The sequence below is a fragment of the Mustelus asterias genome, chromosome 3, assembly GCF_964213995.1.
Source record: "Mustelus asterias chromosome 3, sMusAst1.hap1.1, whole genome shotgun sequence".
Lineage (NCBI taxonomy): Eukaryota > Metazoa > Chordata > Chondrichthyes > Carcharhiniformes > Triakidae > Mustelus > Mustelus asterias.
The window spans coordinates 35,656,037-35,668,564 of NC_135803.1; the positions used below are offsets into that span (position 1 = coordinate 35,656,037).

General features: G+C 39.7%; 1 protein-coding gene across 2 annotated transcripts in view; it reads left to right on the plus strand.

The window, feature by feature from the left end:
• dis3l2 (DIS3 like 3'-5' exoribonuclease 2) overlaps positions 1–12,528 on the plus strand; it is a 248,192-nt gene that overhangs the window by 71,254 nt on the left and 164,410 nt on the right. For both annotated transcript variants that reach the window (XM_078207700.1, XM_078207706.1), the window contains 3 exons: positions 1,652–1,788; positions 4,089–4,336; positions 7,660–7,833. In XM_078207700.1, coding sequence (XP_078063826.1) covers positions 1,652–1,788; positions 4,089–4,336; positions 7,660–7,833 — 559 coding nt within the window. The remainder of the gene's footprint in view (positions 1–1,651; positions 1,789–4,088; positions 4,337–7,659; positions 7,834–12,528) is intronic.

Consider the following 12,528-nt stretch of genomic DNA (forward strand, 5'->3'; position numbering starts at 1 on the left):
ATATCGCCATTTGTTGCTGGAAGTGTGATGAATTTGCTTGTTGAGATCCTTTATTTAACACAATTAGAACAGACCTTCAGATCATTGTTTATACTGAATCAGAGGTTATGCACTTCATTCAGGTTTCTTTGGTGTGGGTCCGGAAGTGGTGGAGGATGAGTAAAGGAATTTGGAAAGTAGTTTCTAAGCTTTTTACCCAGAGGCTGTGAGCAAGTGCTTTTGATATGGATAAATAAACACCACAGCTGCATAAATATTTTTGGTGAACCATTATTTTTGTTAAACTTCCAGTATAAACAGTAAAAAGGCAGTGTCTGTAAGCATGTGTCTGCCTCTGAAGTAAAAGAGCACTTGAAAATCATTTTTTCAAATGTTACCTCAGAAACAGTTCTAAAGTTCACATCTCAGCTTGTTGTGAAATCATTTGGAAAAAGAAATTCTTTATTTACTGTTGCATTGTAAGTCATACTGATGTAAATTTGATGATTTTTCACACTTAGACTGCCATCCTTACAATTCCAGGTGCAATTTTAGTGGTTACTCTTCAGCTGAATGTGAATTACAATTAGGTTTTTCACAGGAACTGAAACTTCTGAGTAGGCATGCCATCAGAGGTTCTTTTCTCAGCTAGCCCATTAGGTTTGCACATACCACTGTAAAGCATTTTTTCTTGTTCTGCTACCACCACCTCTGTTTAAGCACAGGACACATTGGGAAAATCTAGTCCAGCCATGTTTTAAATTGCATTCAGTTACTCTTAGTAAACCCAGCTTCTCAGGTCCATGTAGCAGCAATGGGCTTCTCCCTTATCATTGCACAGTTGTTTGCAAGTAAGGTTGTACCCAACTTTCCTGGTGGCTTAGAAATCTGTATGACACTTTAAAGCTTTCCATGCTGAGTTATTTGGCAAGTCCATTAGCCTTAGTTTTCCAGAACTTAGAGATTCATATGTGCCATGTTTCCGCATGACCATCTTTTGAATCTTCCATTGTTTCAACCCGTTCAAACCATCCATCCATGAGTCTGTGCAGTGAGAAGTCATTGTGCTTTCTTTGTTTGGCCATCTAGAAAATCGACTTCTAGTTCTCCTTCACTAAGGATTGATGAAATTAACTATCATTGTTATGCAAATTGACACAATCCACAAGCTAATTATGCTATCATAGTATTAAATGAGATGCATGCTTCTACACACTGCATGGAATCATTTGTTTATGTTCCTCAGTGTGTCCACTCCACAGTTAATTGTTATGCTACACAGATACATAACTTGCTCTCTTGGTTTTCACTTACTGTACCAATAATCAACTGGATAAAACATGTGGGAACAGTGAAAAAACTTAACGTTGTTTCTTCACTTTTCCAGGCAGAGATTTGAATTACTGGCTGCTTGTTGAACCATATAATTGACTAGATTTTTAAAGTTGCCTCATTGGCAGATGGTTACAATTTAAGGGTCTTTGCAGCATTGTTTTTGGCCTCCAGTGCTCATTAATTTGTGACTTCACTTACAAATAGAAGTTTCATCTAACTTGCAAATGGAAGATAAACAAAAATTGTTCTGTGGCCTAGTCTTATTTCATGGAAGAAAAAAAAATGAAGCATTCCTATTTATACAGAATTGTGATTTTAAAAAAAATTGATTTTGTAGCTGCTGGATTAAGCGGAATGCAGCCTGTTGATAAGAGTGGCACCAGAACGCGAACTTCAAAACAAGAACAGTCTTGCGATATGATAGTAAATGATTCAAGAATTCATCCAGATAGGTTTCTTCAAAAAACTGGCAAGGTAAATACACCTGAAAATATTTTTCCCCTTATTTGTTTAATTCACCTACATATGACTAATGATCTGAAGTTACAGTAACATGCAGTGGATACTAGGACCAGAATTTTATGTATGAAGTTTGAACACATGTTTGACTTAGAACCACATAATATTGTGCGGGATGACGTTGGGCACAATACTTCGGTGGGTGCATCCACAAGTCGGGGCAATCAAGAAACTAGTTTTAATTAATTAAACAGCAGTTGACTGGGATTTTATGTTGCCTGCCTGATTAAATTATCAAAATGGCGTTTGGAAATCCAAGTACACCACATCTACTGATTCCCCACCATCCAATTTGAATGTTATTTTCTCAAAAACTCTAACAGGTTAGTTAAACATGATTTCCCTTTCACAAAATCATGTCAGCTTTGCCTGATCAATTCGTTATTATCTTGCTCATCTGCAATAACCATAATAATGAATTCTAGTACCCTTCCAATGACAGATGTTACACTAACTGGCTCATAGTTTCTGCTTTCTGCCTTTCTTCTTTCCTAAATAAGGGTGTTATCTTAGCTATTTTCCAATCCATCGGAACCTTACCAGAATTTAAGGAATTTTGCAATATTATAATCAGTGCATCTGCTACCTGTTTGCCACTTCTTTTAAGGCCCCAGGATTCAGGCCTTCTGGTCCGGGGGACTTGTCAGCCTTTGGGTTGAGCAGTCTTTGGGTTCCTTGCATTCTTTCTCTGGTGATGGTAATTGTTTAAGTTCATCCCTCCCTATCACCTCCTGATTTTCAAGAATATTTGGGAAATTTTTGAAGTCTTCCACTGTGAAGACAGACACAAAGAACAGTACAGCACAGGAAACAGGCCCTTCAGCCCTCCCAGCTTGTGCCGCACAAAATACCTGTTGGATGCCTCTTCCATTTCTTTGTTACCCATCATCAATTCCACAGATTCACTCTTGAGGACAAGCTTTAGTTACTGCTTTCTTATTCAAATACCTCTAGAAACTTTTACTATCAGTTTTATATTACTAGCTAGCTTTCTGTTATATTCTGCTTTCTGCCTCATTATTATCTTTTTAGTCATTCTTTGCTGGTTCTTAGAATCTGTCCAATCGTCTGACCTACCACTAATCTTTGCAGCTTTGCTATCTTTAACTTGGGATATTTACTCAGGATGATGCATCCTGCTTTACGAACCTTTCTTTCTCACTGGGATAAATCTTTTCTGAGTGTTATTAGATTTCTCCTTAAAAGTCTACCACTGCAACTCAACTGTGCTACCTTTAACCTGTTTTCCCAGTTCATCTTATCCAAATCTGCCTTCATGTTCACATAGTTGCCTTCATTTAGGTTTAACACACTAGTCATGGACCTGCACTCCCCCATTTCAAACTGAACATGAAATCCTATCATGTGATTGTTATCACCCAGAGGCTCCTTTACTTGGAGATTATTGATTAATCCTGTCTCACTGCACGCGACTATGTTGGGGATAGCCTGCTCCTCGGTTAGCTCTAGAATGTACAGCTTTAAGAAATTGTCTTGGAACCACTCTATGAACTCATTTTCCAGGCCACTTTTGCCAGTCTGATTTTCCCAACCTACATATGAAGGTACCCGGATTATCTCAGCATCTTTTTTACACACCCCATTTAATTCTTCGTGTATGTTCTCTTCTGCAGTGTAACAGGCCTACAAATATCTCCCACAAGTGACCTCTTACCGTTACTATTTATTATTTCTAACCAAGCTGATTCTACATCTTGTTCTTTCACGCTAAGGCCTTCTTACTCTGGGTTTCAGGGCAGCAGTGCAGCCATACTGATAGTGAATCCTTTAGTGGTTGGTTCAAGTTTCAATTGTTTCAAGGATGAGGGCTGCTTAGTTTAAACTAGATTAATGAAAATTAATCATAGCAATATTGAGATATCTTATGCCCTTTGATGGGTGTGAAATTTCCCACAGCGCTATTCGAAGATCAGTTCTTGTGACCTGGCCAATTTTAATCCCTCAACCAGCATCACTAAAACAGATGCTTCAGTCTTGAATCCCTACGTTCAAGAGTGAAAACTCTTGGAGGGGCAGGGTATATTGTTCCTTACTATGCTTTGTTATAATTCAAATTCTCAACTTTGTGGAAGGTGGCTTGTAAGCACCTACTACAGTCAAATAATAAGCAATTAGTTTAGGCTTACAAATGTAAGTTTTGAATGCTTGTTCAAAAATGCTATTGAGGATTTGTTTGTTAATCTGAAGATGATTGAAGAGTAAAGAATAACATGTTGCTATTCTCATAAATATAGGTTGTTTACATTGTGGAGAAGAAACATTCCAGAGCTGTGACCGGATTTATCAAACCATTGTCTGATAAAAACAGTGAACTTTACAAGGAGTTCTTCATGTTTTCACCTGTTGATCACAGAGTACCTAGAATTTTGATACCTTTGGAAGATTGCCCAAAAGATATAACCACCAGGCCTGCAGATTATGGGAACGTTCTTTTTATTTGCCGCATTGTGGACTGGAGGGACGACAGCAATTTTGCAGATGGGTATGAACAGTTTGTTGAAGTGTGTGCGCAAAATCTATAGTGAAATACGAACAATAGAGTTGCATTAGAAACAGCATTTTCCATCATGGTGACTTAAAGATGTTCCTTAAGCTGTACAATTCAATTGTATTTGTCTATTTAATGTCTACTTAAAATCATTTTCCATAAGAAAATAACTTAATTTGTGGAATGATAAAACATAGAAGAAATGTTTGCTTTCTATTTGTACTTTAAAAGGAATAGGAGTAGGAATTGACCATTCAGCCCCTCAGGTTTGCTCTGCCAGTCAATTAGATCAGCCTCGATTCTACTTTGCTGCCTGTCCCCCACAACCATTGACTCTGGCTCTCGTCTCTTCTCTGTTGTTTATTTTTAATTCTCTTCTTTCCATTTTGCGCAACCTTTCTTCCATTGTTCAATTCAACTGGACTGATGTCTCCTTGATTCCACTGTTACTAATGCAGTAGTCGTGTTTTTTTTGCCTGTTGCTTTTGAAATCCTTCAAGTATCTAATCAAAGTCTCTTCCTAATACTTAGCTTCATGCTGTCCTTCAGTGACATTATCCAATGATTGGTTCTACATCATCTCTGACCTCTTCTACTGCCCTTGTGTTTCCAACCTGCTTCATTGATATCCAGTCCTGAATGAGCCATAATTACCTCCAATTAAACATGAAGAATGACCACCAATGCTATTGTTTTTGCTCCAACCACTGTCTCGGACAAAACTAGATATTTGCAAACTTAGCCTCTTATTTGATTCAGAGCTGAGCTTCCAAACCCATATCCTCTCCATCACAAAGACCACCTGTTTCACTTGTTTCAGCAACAACAGTCTAAAGATGTGTGGGTTAGGTTGATTGGCCATGCTAAAATTGCCCCTTAGTGTCCTGAGATGCGTAGGTTAGAGGGATTAGCGGGTAAATATGTAGGGATAAGGGGATAGGGCCTGGGTGGGATTGTGGTCGGTGCAGATTCGATGGGCCAAATGGCCTCTTTCTGCACTGTAGGGTTTCTATGATTCTATGAACTATATTTATATAGCAGCTTTAACATCAAATATCCTAAGGCATTTCACAGGAGCATTTTAAGACAAAGTATGACACTGAGTAACGTAAGGCAATACTGGGCTGCCTTTAGTTGGCCCATTCTGTTCACTGTATTAAGTGCCCACATCGGGCATTCCCTGGGATTCAGGACCCCAGCAGTGGAAGTTCCATCTGCTGAGTTTCCAGCCAATCAGAGGCTGGAAACTTCTCGCTGCCATCACGCCACCAGCTGCCAGCCACGCACCCACCAAAAGACTGGATTACCAAGGGACCCTCGGTCAAAGGTGAGTGATGGTGGGGTGGGGGTCACAGTGCGGAGGGTCGGGGAGGTGGATTGTGAAGCTGGGGTGTAGGAGGCAAGGGCAGCAGGGTGGCTTTCAGCAAACCCACTACCACTTGCCCCTCCTACACCTGGCCTGCTGTCGGGTCACTAATCGGGCACGATGTGCCTGATAACAAGGGACTCCCCCCATCCCCGTCCCAAGAGGTCACTGGCAAAACTGATATATTTGATATTTGCTGGGCACCCTTCAAGGAGTGTAGACAAGCAATGCGGCTCCCATTTAATCCTTGAGTTGCCACTGAATTGCTGGAGGTGGTTGGTGTTGGAAATAATTGATCTTAATGGTTGCATGGATATGAGGTTGGAAGCTCATCTTGGGATCAAGTGTGACACCAAGATTGCAAACAGTGTGACCTAATCACAGACAGTTGCCAGGGAAAATGCACTGAGTCAGTGGCTACAGAACTGAGTTTAGAGCAGGAACAGAAAATGGATAGCTGCAGTCTTTCCAATATTTAGTCAGAGGACACTTTTGTTCATCCAGTGAAATGTCAGATAAGCTGTTTGATAATGTAGCAACAGTGGAGGAGCTAAGAGAGGTGGTGCTCTGGTAGAGTTGGGTGTTGTCAGTGCACATGTGAAAAGTAATGCTTTGCCTTAGGCTGATGTTGTCAAGGGAGAGCATTTAGATGAAAAATAGGAGAGGGCCAAGGGTTGAGCTTTGGGGAGAACAGAGATAACAATATGGGAGCAGGAAGAGAAGCCAGGTCACGCGGTTCTCTGCCTATGATTACATAGATAACAATGGAACTAGAGAGAGCTTTCCCACCCAGCCAGCTCTGACAATGGAGAGGCATTGGAGGGTTAGGTATGGTTAACCATGTTAAAGGCTGCAGAGAGGGTGAGAAGGACCACGAAGAAAAGTTTACCTTTTACATATCCAATAAGTGCTGTTTCTGTACTGTGGCACAGGTGGAAATCTGATTGGAGGGATTCAAACAGGGAGTCTGGGAAGCATGGGAACAGATTTGGGAGGCAACAACATGTGGGGTGGGATTTTGCGGCTTTGCTCGACCCAAGACAGAAAAATCCTGCTCAAGGTCAATGGACCTTCCCATTGCCCGCCCTTCAGCCCTCAGATTCCCGCTCAGATTCCCATGGCAGCCGGTGGTAGAATTCCGCCGGTGGAATTTAAAAGAAGGTTGAAGTTGGATGGTGCTTTGCAAGCATAGTGGGTGTCAAGGGTGGTTGTTTTTTAGGAGAACTGTGATGGCAGCAGATTTAAAGTAGGAAAGGATAGCACCTAAAGTTGCAGACTATCAGTTGCTGAAATGCTTGTCCAAACGTTCTTTACCTCCAGATTCAATTGTTCAAATGCCCTCCTGCTCAACCTCACATTTCTCATCCATAAACTTGAGCTCATCCAAAACTCTGCTGCCCCCCATATCCTAAACCCACAATAAATTCTGCTCACCCAGCAGTCTATGCTCACTGACCTTCCTCTTGCTCTGTCTCCCTGCTCCTTTCATCTTGCAATGATAGTCGCTTCTTTAAGCTCTGTAATTCTTTGTTGAAGTCTCTCCTACCCTTTCAAGTCTGTTTAGGTCCTTCTTCAATTCTACCATTATGACCAAACTTTTAGCTTGGCTTCTTATTGGCTCTGTATTCAGTTTGGTGTCAATTTCTGCTGTATTATTCTCCTGTGAAGTGCCTTGAAGTGTTTTCCTCTATTAAAGGTGCTGTGTGCATGCATGTTGTTGTTGGCTTAGAGATGCAGATGCTAACACTGAGTCAATGTTGATACAAAAATAGAGTTTAATGATCTGAGGAAGTTGATACAATGTTAGTTGAGATTTAATCCTTAACCCAACCAACTCAGCAAAGTATCATGACAAATCGATTAAAGGATTGAAACCTCTAAAAACAAAGAAAAGCAATGGCAAAGTGAATGCACAGTACAACATTGTTTATGTTGTGTTTATTTGTAACAGGCATTTGAGCAAAAGTCTAGGACAAGCTGGTGAAATTGAACCTGAAACGGAAGGCATCCTTATAGAATATGATGTGGATTTCTCAGACTTCCCTGATGAGGTTCTGGAATGTCTACCAAAATCTCTACCATGGACCGTCCCAAAAAAAGAATTGCAAAAACGTAAAGACTTGCGGTAAGTGTTGGTTTAATATAAAAGCAAATTTTAATGTTATTTTAATTGACGTGTATGCTTTGATTATGTATTTTGTTGGAAACTGGAAATTTGACTATCTGTGGAAGTAATTTATTTGGGAGGGAGTTACAGACTCTGACTAGTGGAAACTAAATGTCAATGCTGAGGCTTAAATTTGGAGCAAGCAAACTAATGTACTTCACAACAGGAATCTAATGAACGGGACTTCAAACCCCAAAAACAAGTGCGTCAGATGAGATTTTGTAGCAATCTATGTATTGCATATTCATTGAACAATTTATGTTGAGTAATAGTGATTGTACAGTATTACTACCCAACTTGTGAGCATGTGGTTGACCTCTTCCTAAAGGTAGTAGTTTTGTAGGTGTTTCTATGGGTATCATGTATTTGGCTTGGCTCAGTTACTTTTATTTTTACTTGAGCCAATACACCGTGGATTCAAGCCCCTTTCCAGGAGTTGAGAAAATGATCTGTTCTAGGCTGATATTTCAACCCAGTACTGACTTGTAAAAAGTGCCTTCATTCAGATTAGTTGTTAAATTAGGGACCGTTTACCTCTTTGGGTGATCATTGAATTATAGCAATTTACAGCACAGGATCCGATAGAATGCTAATTTTGCGTACCGTCCAATGTTATTCGTTGACTTCAATGGAGAATAAAATCAGATGGGTGTCAAACCAACATTGTATCATATCCTGAACCATCAGTTTTCCGACTGGTTTAAATTGAATAAAAACAAGATTAAATTGCTTTCATTAGTTGGAGTATAAAACCAGCATTGCACATGACCCTATTGCTTTTCAGTCTAATGAATTAAGCTAAATCAGCCTTCAGGTTGAGGGGAGGCAACATTAAAAAAAAGATGGGGGGAGGGGAGTGTGCATTACTGTCCTGCCCGCCTACTAGTTGTATGGATAGGGCTGAGAGTGGGCAGAAAGGCGCAGTGGGATAGCCACCCACCATATATTGCATGTCTCCCTGCTGAATTCACACCTCGCAAGGAGCTGTGAAATCCAGCACATAGCTTAGAGGAGCGGTTTAAGTAACATACAGATTAGGACATATATAAAGGTAGTAAGAATTGTGCAAGGCACACAGAAATAGTGTAGCGAGATGGGGCACAGGGAACATAGAAGCAACAAGATATACCACAAAATCTTACCAGCCAATGGCGAAGCATCAGAATCTGACTGAAAACTGGCATGTTTCTCTCCAGAGAACAAGCAGGTTTTCTTTCCAGGTCTTATGACACTACAAAAAAAAACAAGGGGCGTGTTTCATGCTGTCATTTTCATGCTGTCATGTCCTAAACACGCTGGAAAGGCTGGCTGCACTGAGATCGGGGCCCTACCGATCAGACCTAAGAAATAATCTCCTCCCCCACCCTACCACAGAGGTCTTAAGGGCTCCGCCTGCACCCACCCCAGCGAAAAACGGTTTGAAAATATGGCTATCTAGTGGCGGTGGCGGCAGCCGGAGGTGGGGGTGTTGGAAAGTGAGGCCATGCTGTGTCACCGGTGAGGGGTAGGGAAAATCGTGTTTACCAATTTTCTCTGGATTTTCAGCCTGCTTTGCCATTCTCTCTGACGGCAAATGTAGGCTGAAATTCGCCCCCATCGTGTGTGTGTGTGAAATAGGAAATAAGTAGAAGTCAAAGACAGTTTTTCACCAGTGACAATTCCATGGATAATTTATCCTTCAAGTAAATTCTTAAGGAATAATGCAAAATGATTTTCTCCAGGGAACTCCAAGAATATATCATATTTGTGTAGAAGTTGAACTACAGTCAAACATTGAAGAAGACGATTTGTCAAAGTAAGAGATGGAAAAATATAGTTATGCACTTTAGGGATTTGTGTGTTAAAATCATGTCAGTTGTGGACATCTATCAGCATTAACAAAGTGACATTGGTCATTGTTGATTGCTTCACATATCTAGGCTCTACAAACACTTGCATTCTGTCACTTAATGTTGAAATCAACAAATGTATTGCTAAAGCTGCAGCTGTTATGCCCAAGTAAGAAAGTTTGGAACAATAACAACCTGACTGAGAACACCAAACCGCAAGTCTATCAAGTCTGTGTTTTCTATGCACTCCTCTACATATGCTGGACAAGAGAAAAGACTGAAGAGTTGCCACTTTTGCTGTCTCAGACGTATCCTTGGCCTCTCTTTGTTCGGACAAGGTCACCAACTTGGAGGTTCTGTAATCGGCTACCCATTACTAAGCCAATAATGCCAGCGCTGACATGGTCAATTCATTGATTGGAAGACGGTTGTCTACCCAAAGACCTCCTTATGAGGAAGTGGCCACTACGTCAAACCTCCTGGGCATCCATAATTCCACTATAAGGACATCTGCAAGTGAGATATGAAGATGATGCACAAGAACACAGCCAACTGAGAGAAATTTGCGAATGACCGTGAATTCTGAAGGCTGACTGTTTTGAGGGGTGTTGGTCGAGGAAAGCAGAAACGAAAAACTAAGCTGGCTGGGAAGAAGGGTCTTGAGAAAACAGATTCCAGCAAATCCTGCACCTTCTCAGCCCTTGGTCTTCATCAGCAACGAGTGGAAGAGAATGGAATTGTATAATACAGAGTGCAAACAATTGGTAACCTTCAGCCTTGTGATGTGTGTGTCAAAGACAAATGGAGACATTTTCCATACCTGTAAAATCCACACTAATTTCATATAAAGAATTTTAATATAATTTGATCACTGCTGAAAGAGTTTCAAATAAATCCCAAGTTGCAAAAAAATGTTCTAAAACATTTTGAGAGATACTACAATGCTGATATTAAGTTTTCCTTTGTTCATTACAATACTTGGAGAATTTTCTTGTTGCTATGGTAATCTCAGTGTTTTGTGAGACATGCATGTAAAACAGCCATTTGAAAACTGACTACTTTGGATAGCAATCAGCAAGTAATATGATGGCTTTCAGGTGCAAAGATATTTTTGGAAACTTGGCCAGTATAGATTCTGGAAGAAAAATACAAAAATCGTGAAACAAATCAAAACAAACTATCCAGAACAATTAGATATTCTTGTCTGATTTCAATAGCATATATTAATTTTGAAATACAAACTTAGTTTACTAAACAGCAGCTTGTGGTTTTGTCTGTAAATTGAACATCAATTTCCTAAAGGTTAATCTAATAAAATAATGAGTCTGTAGTTATGATGTTTCTGCAGGCTGTACCTCCAAACCCAATTGTATTTGACAGTTATAGTGCGACACCTTTTGAATGAATTTGCATAATTAACAGAAAAAACATATCCATATATTTTATAAATGAATGTATTTTGATGTTCTCATCATAGAAACACTTTTCATTTTTAAGGCAAACATGGAATTCTAGTATCAAACAATGTTGTAATGCTTTTTTACAATTAATGCTGTATTTTTGCTCAAGTGGATGGATGTGTCAAATGTGCACAAGTTTGTTTTGCTATAACCAAGGAATGGTAGAGAAAGATGATTCTAGTAATAGTTTAACAAAGGGAAAGTACTGGAATACTTTTTCTGTGTTTTTAAATAGTTAAAAGAATTTATAACTGACAAGCCAACTCCTACAAATTTATCACAAAAGATACAATTTTGAAGTGAATTTGAAGTAAAAATTACTTTGGTGATCTCGTGAGAAACAGTTCTGAAATCTCTGGATTTTTGCTGTGCTATGGAAGGCTGTTTTCTGAGATTGCAAATAACAAAATTAATGGAAGACTGTGAAGCCAAAATGCCCCATTGTATCCCTGTATTGATAAGTATCCTAGTGCGTCCTGGACATTTCTGAAGCCCTGCTGCCTACTTAGCTGCTCTTTACCATGAATGTTTGGGGAGGGGTGGGAAATTGCAGACACTGATGTTTTTGGCTGAAAACTTAGTTGTAGAAATGGCAATGGATATCAAAGAAATTAAATGGTAAAACTAAGAAAACAAAATGTGGGGCTGTGTTCCAGAAGATTGAGCAGTATGTATGTGAATGCTAAACATTTAAACAAAACTAAAAAGTTAGAAAATGAACTGGCGATGAGCTTATACATTTTTTCATGGCACTTCCTCCAGCAAGGGCACACCTCTTCCAGGCACTCGATTGCTCAATGCTGTTGACGCTTTGTTAAAAAGGATTTTGTATTGATGCAGTATCTTTTAAGACCTTATGACATCCCAAAAGCAATTTCCAAATTATGGAATTAATAGCCAGATTATTTATCTCTTTAGGTCTTGTTTAAAGGTCAAAGTTGACATGGACACTGGGAGAACACCCCTGATGTTTTTCAAATAATATCATGGGATTATCCACCTGAGAAAGCAGATGAAATCAAGACTGACACTTTCTGCCTCATTATTGTAGATTTTAGCTCCTGACCTGACACACACAAGAAAGAGAGGGTGGGGGAAATGGCTTGGCAAGTGCTAGTGGTGGATGCTAACAGTGCTAAAATATCAGATATCCTAGGGAATTGTGTTATGACAGAATCTAAATGGACAGAATTAAGAAATAGGAGGGAAATGTTACAATTTTTTGTTCGCCTTTCAGCCCAGCAAATAGCCAAGGGGAGGATAGAGATAGAAATTTTCAGATCGTTCGGAGAAATATGCAACGATAGGGCGACTAGAAACAGACTTGCAGGAAGCAGCCTTGCATACATTCTAAAAGCATTATC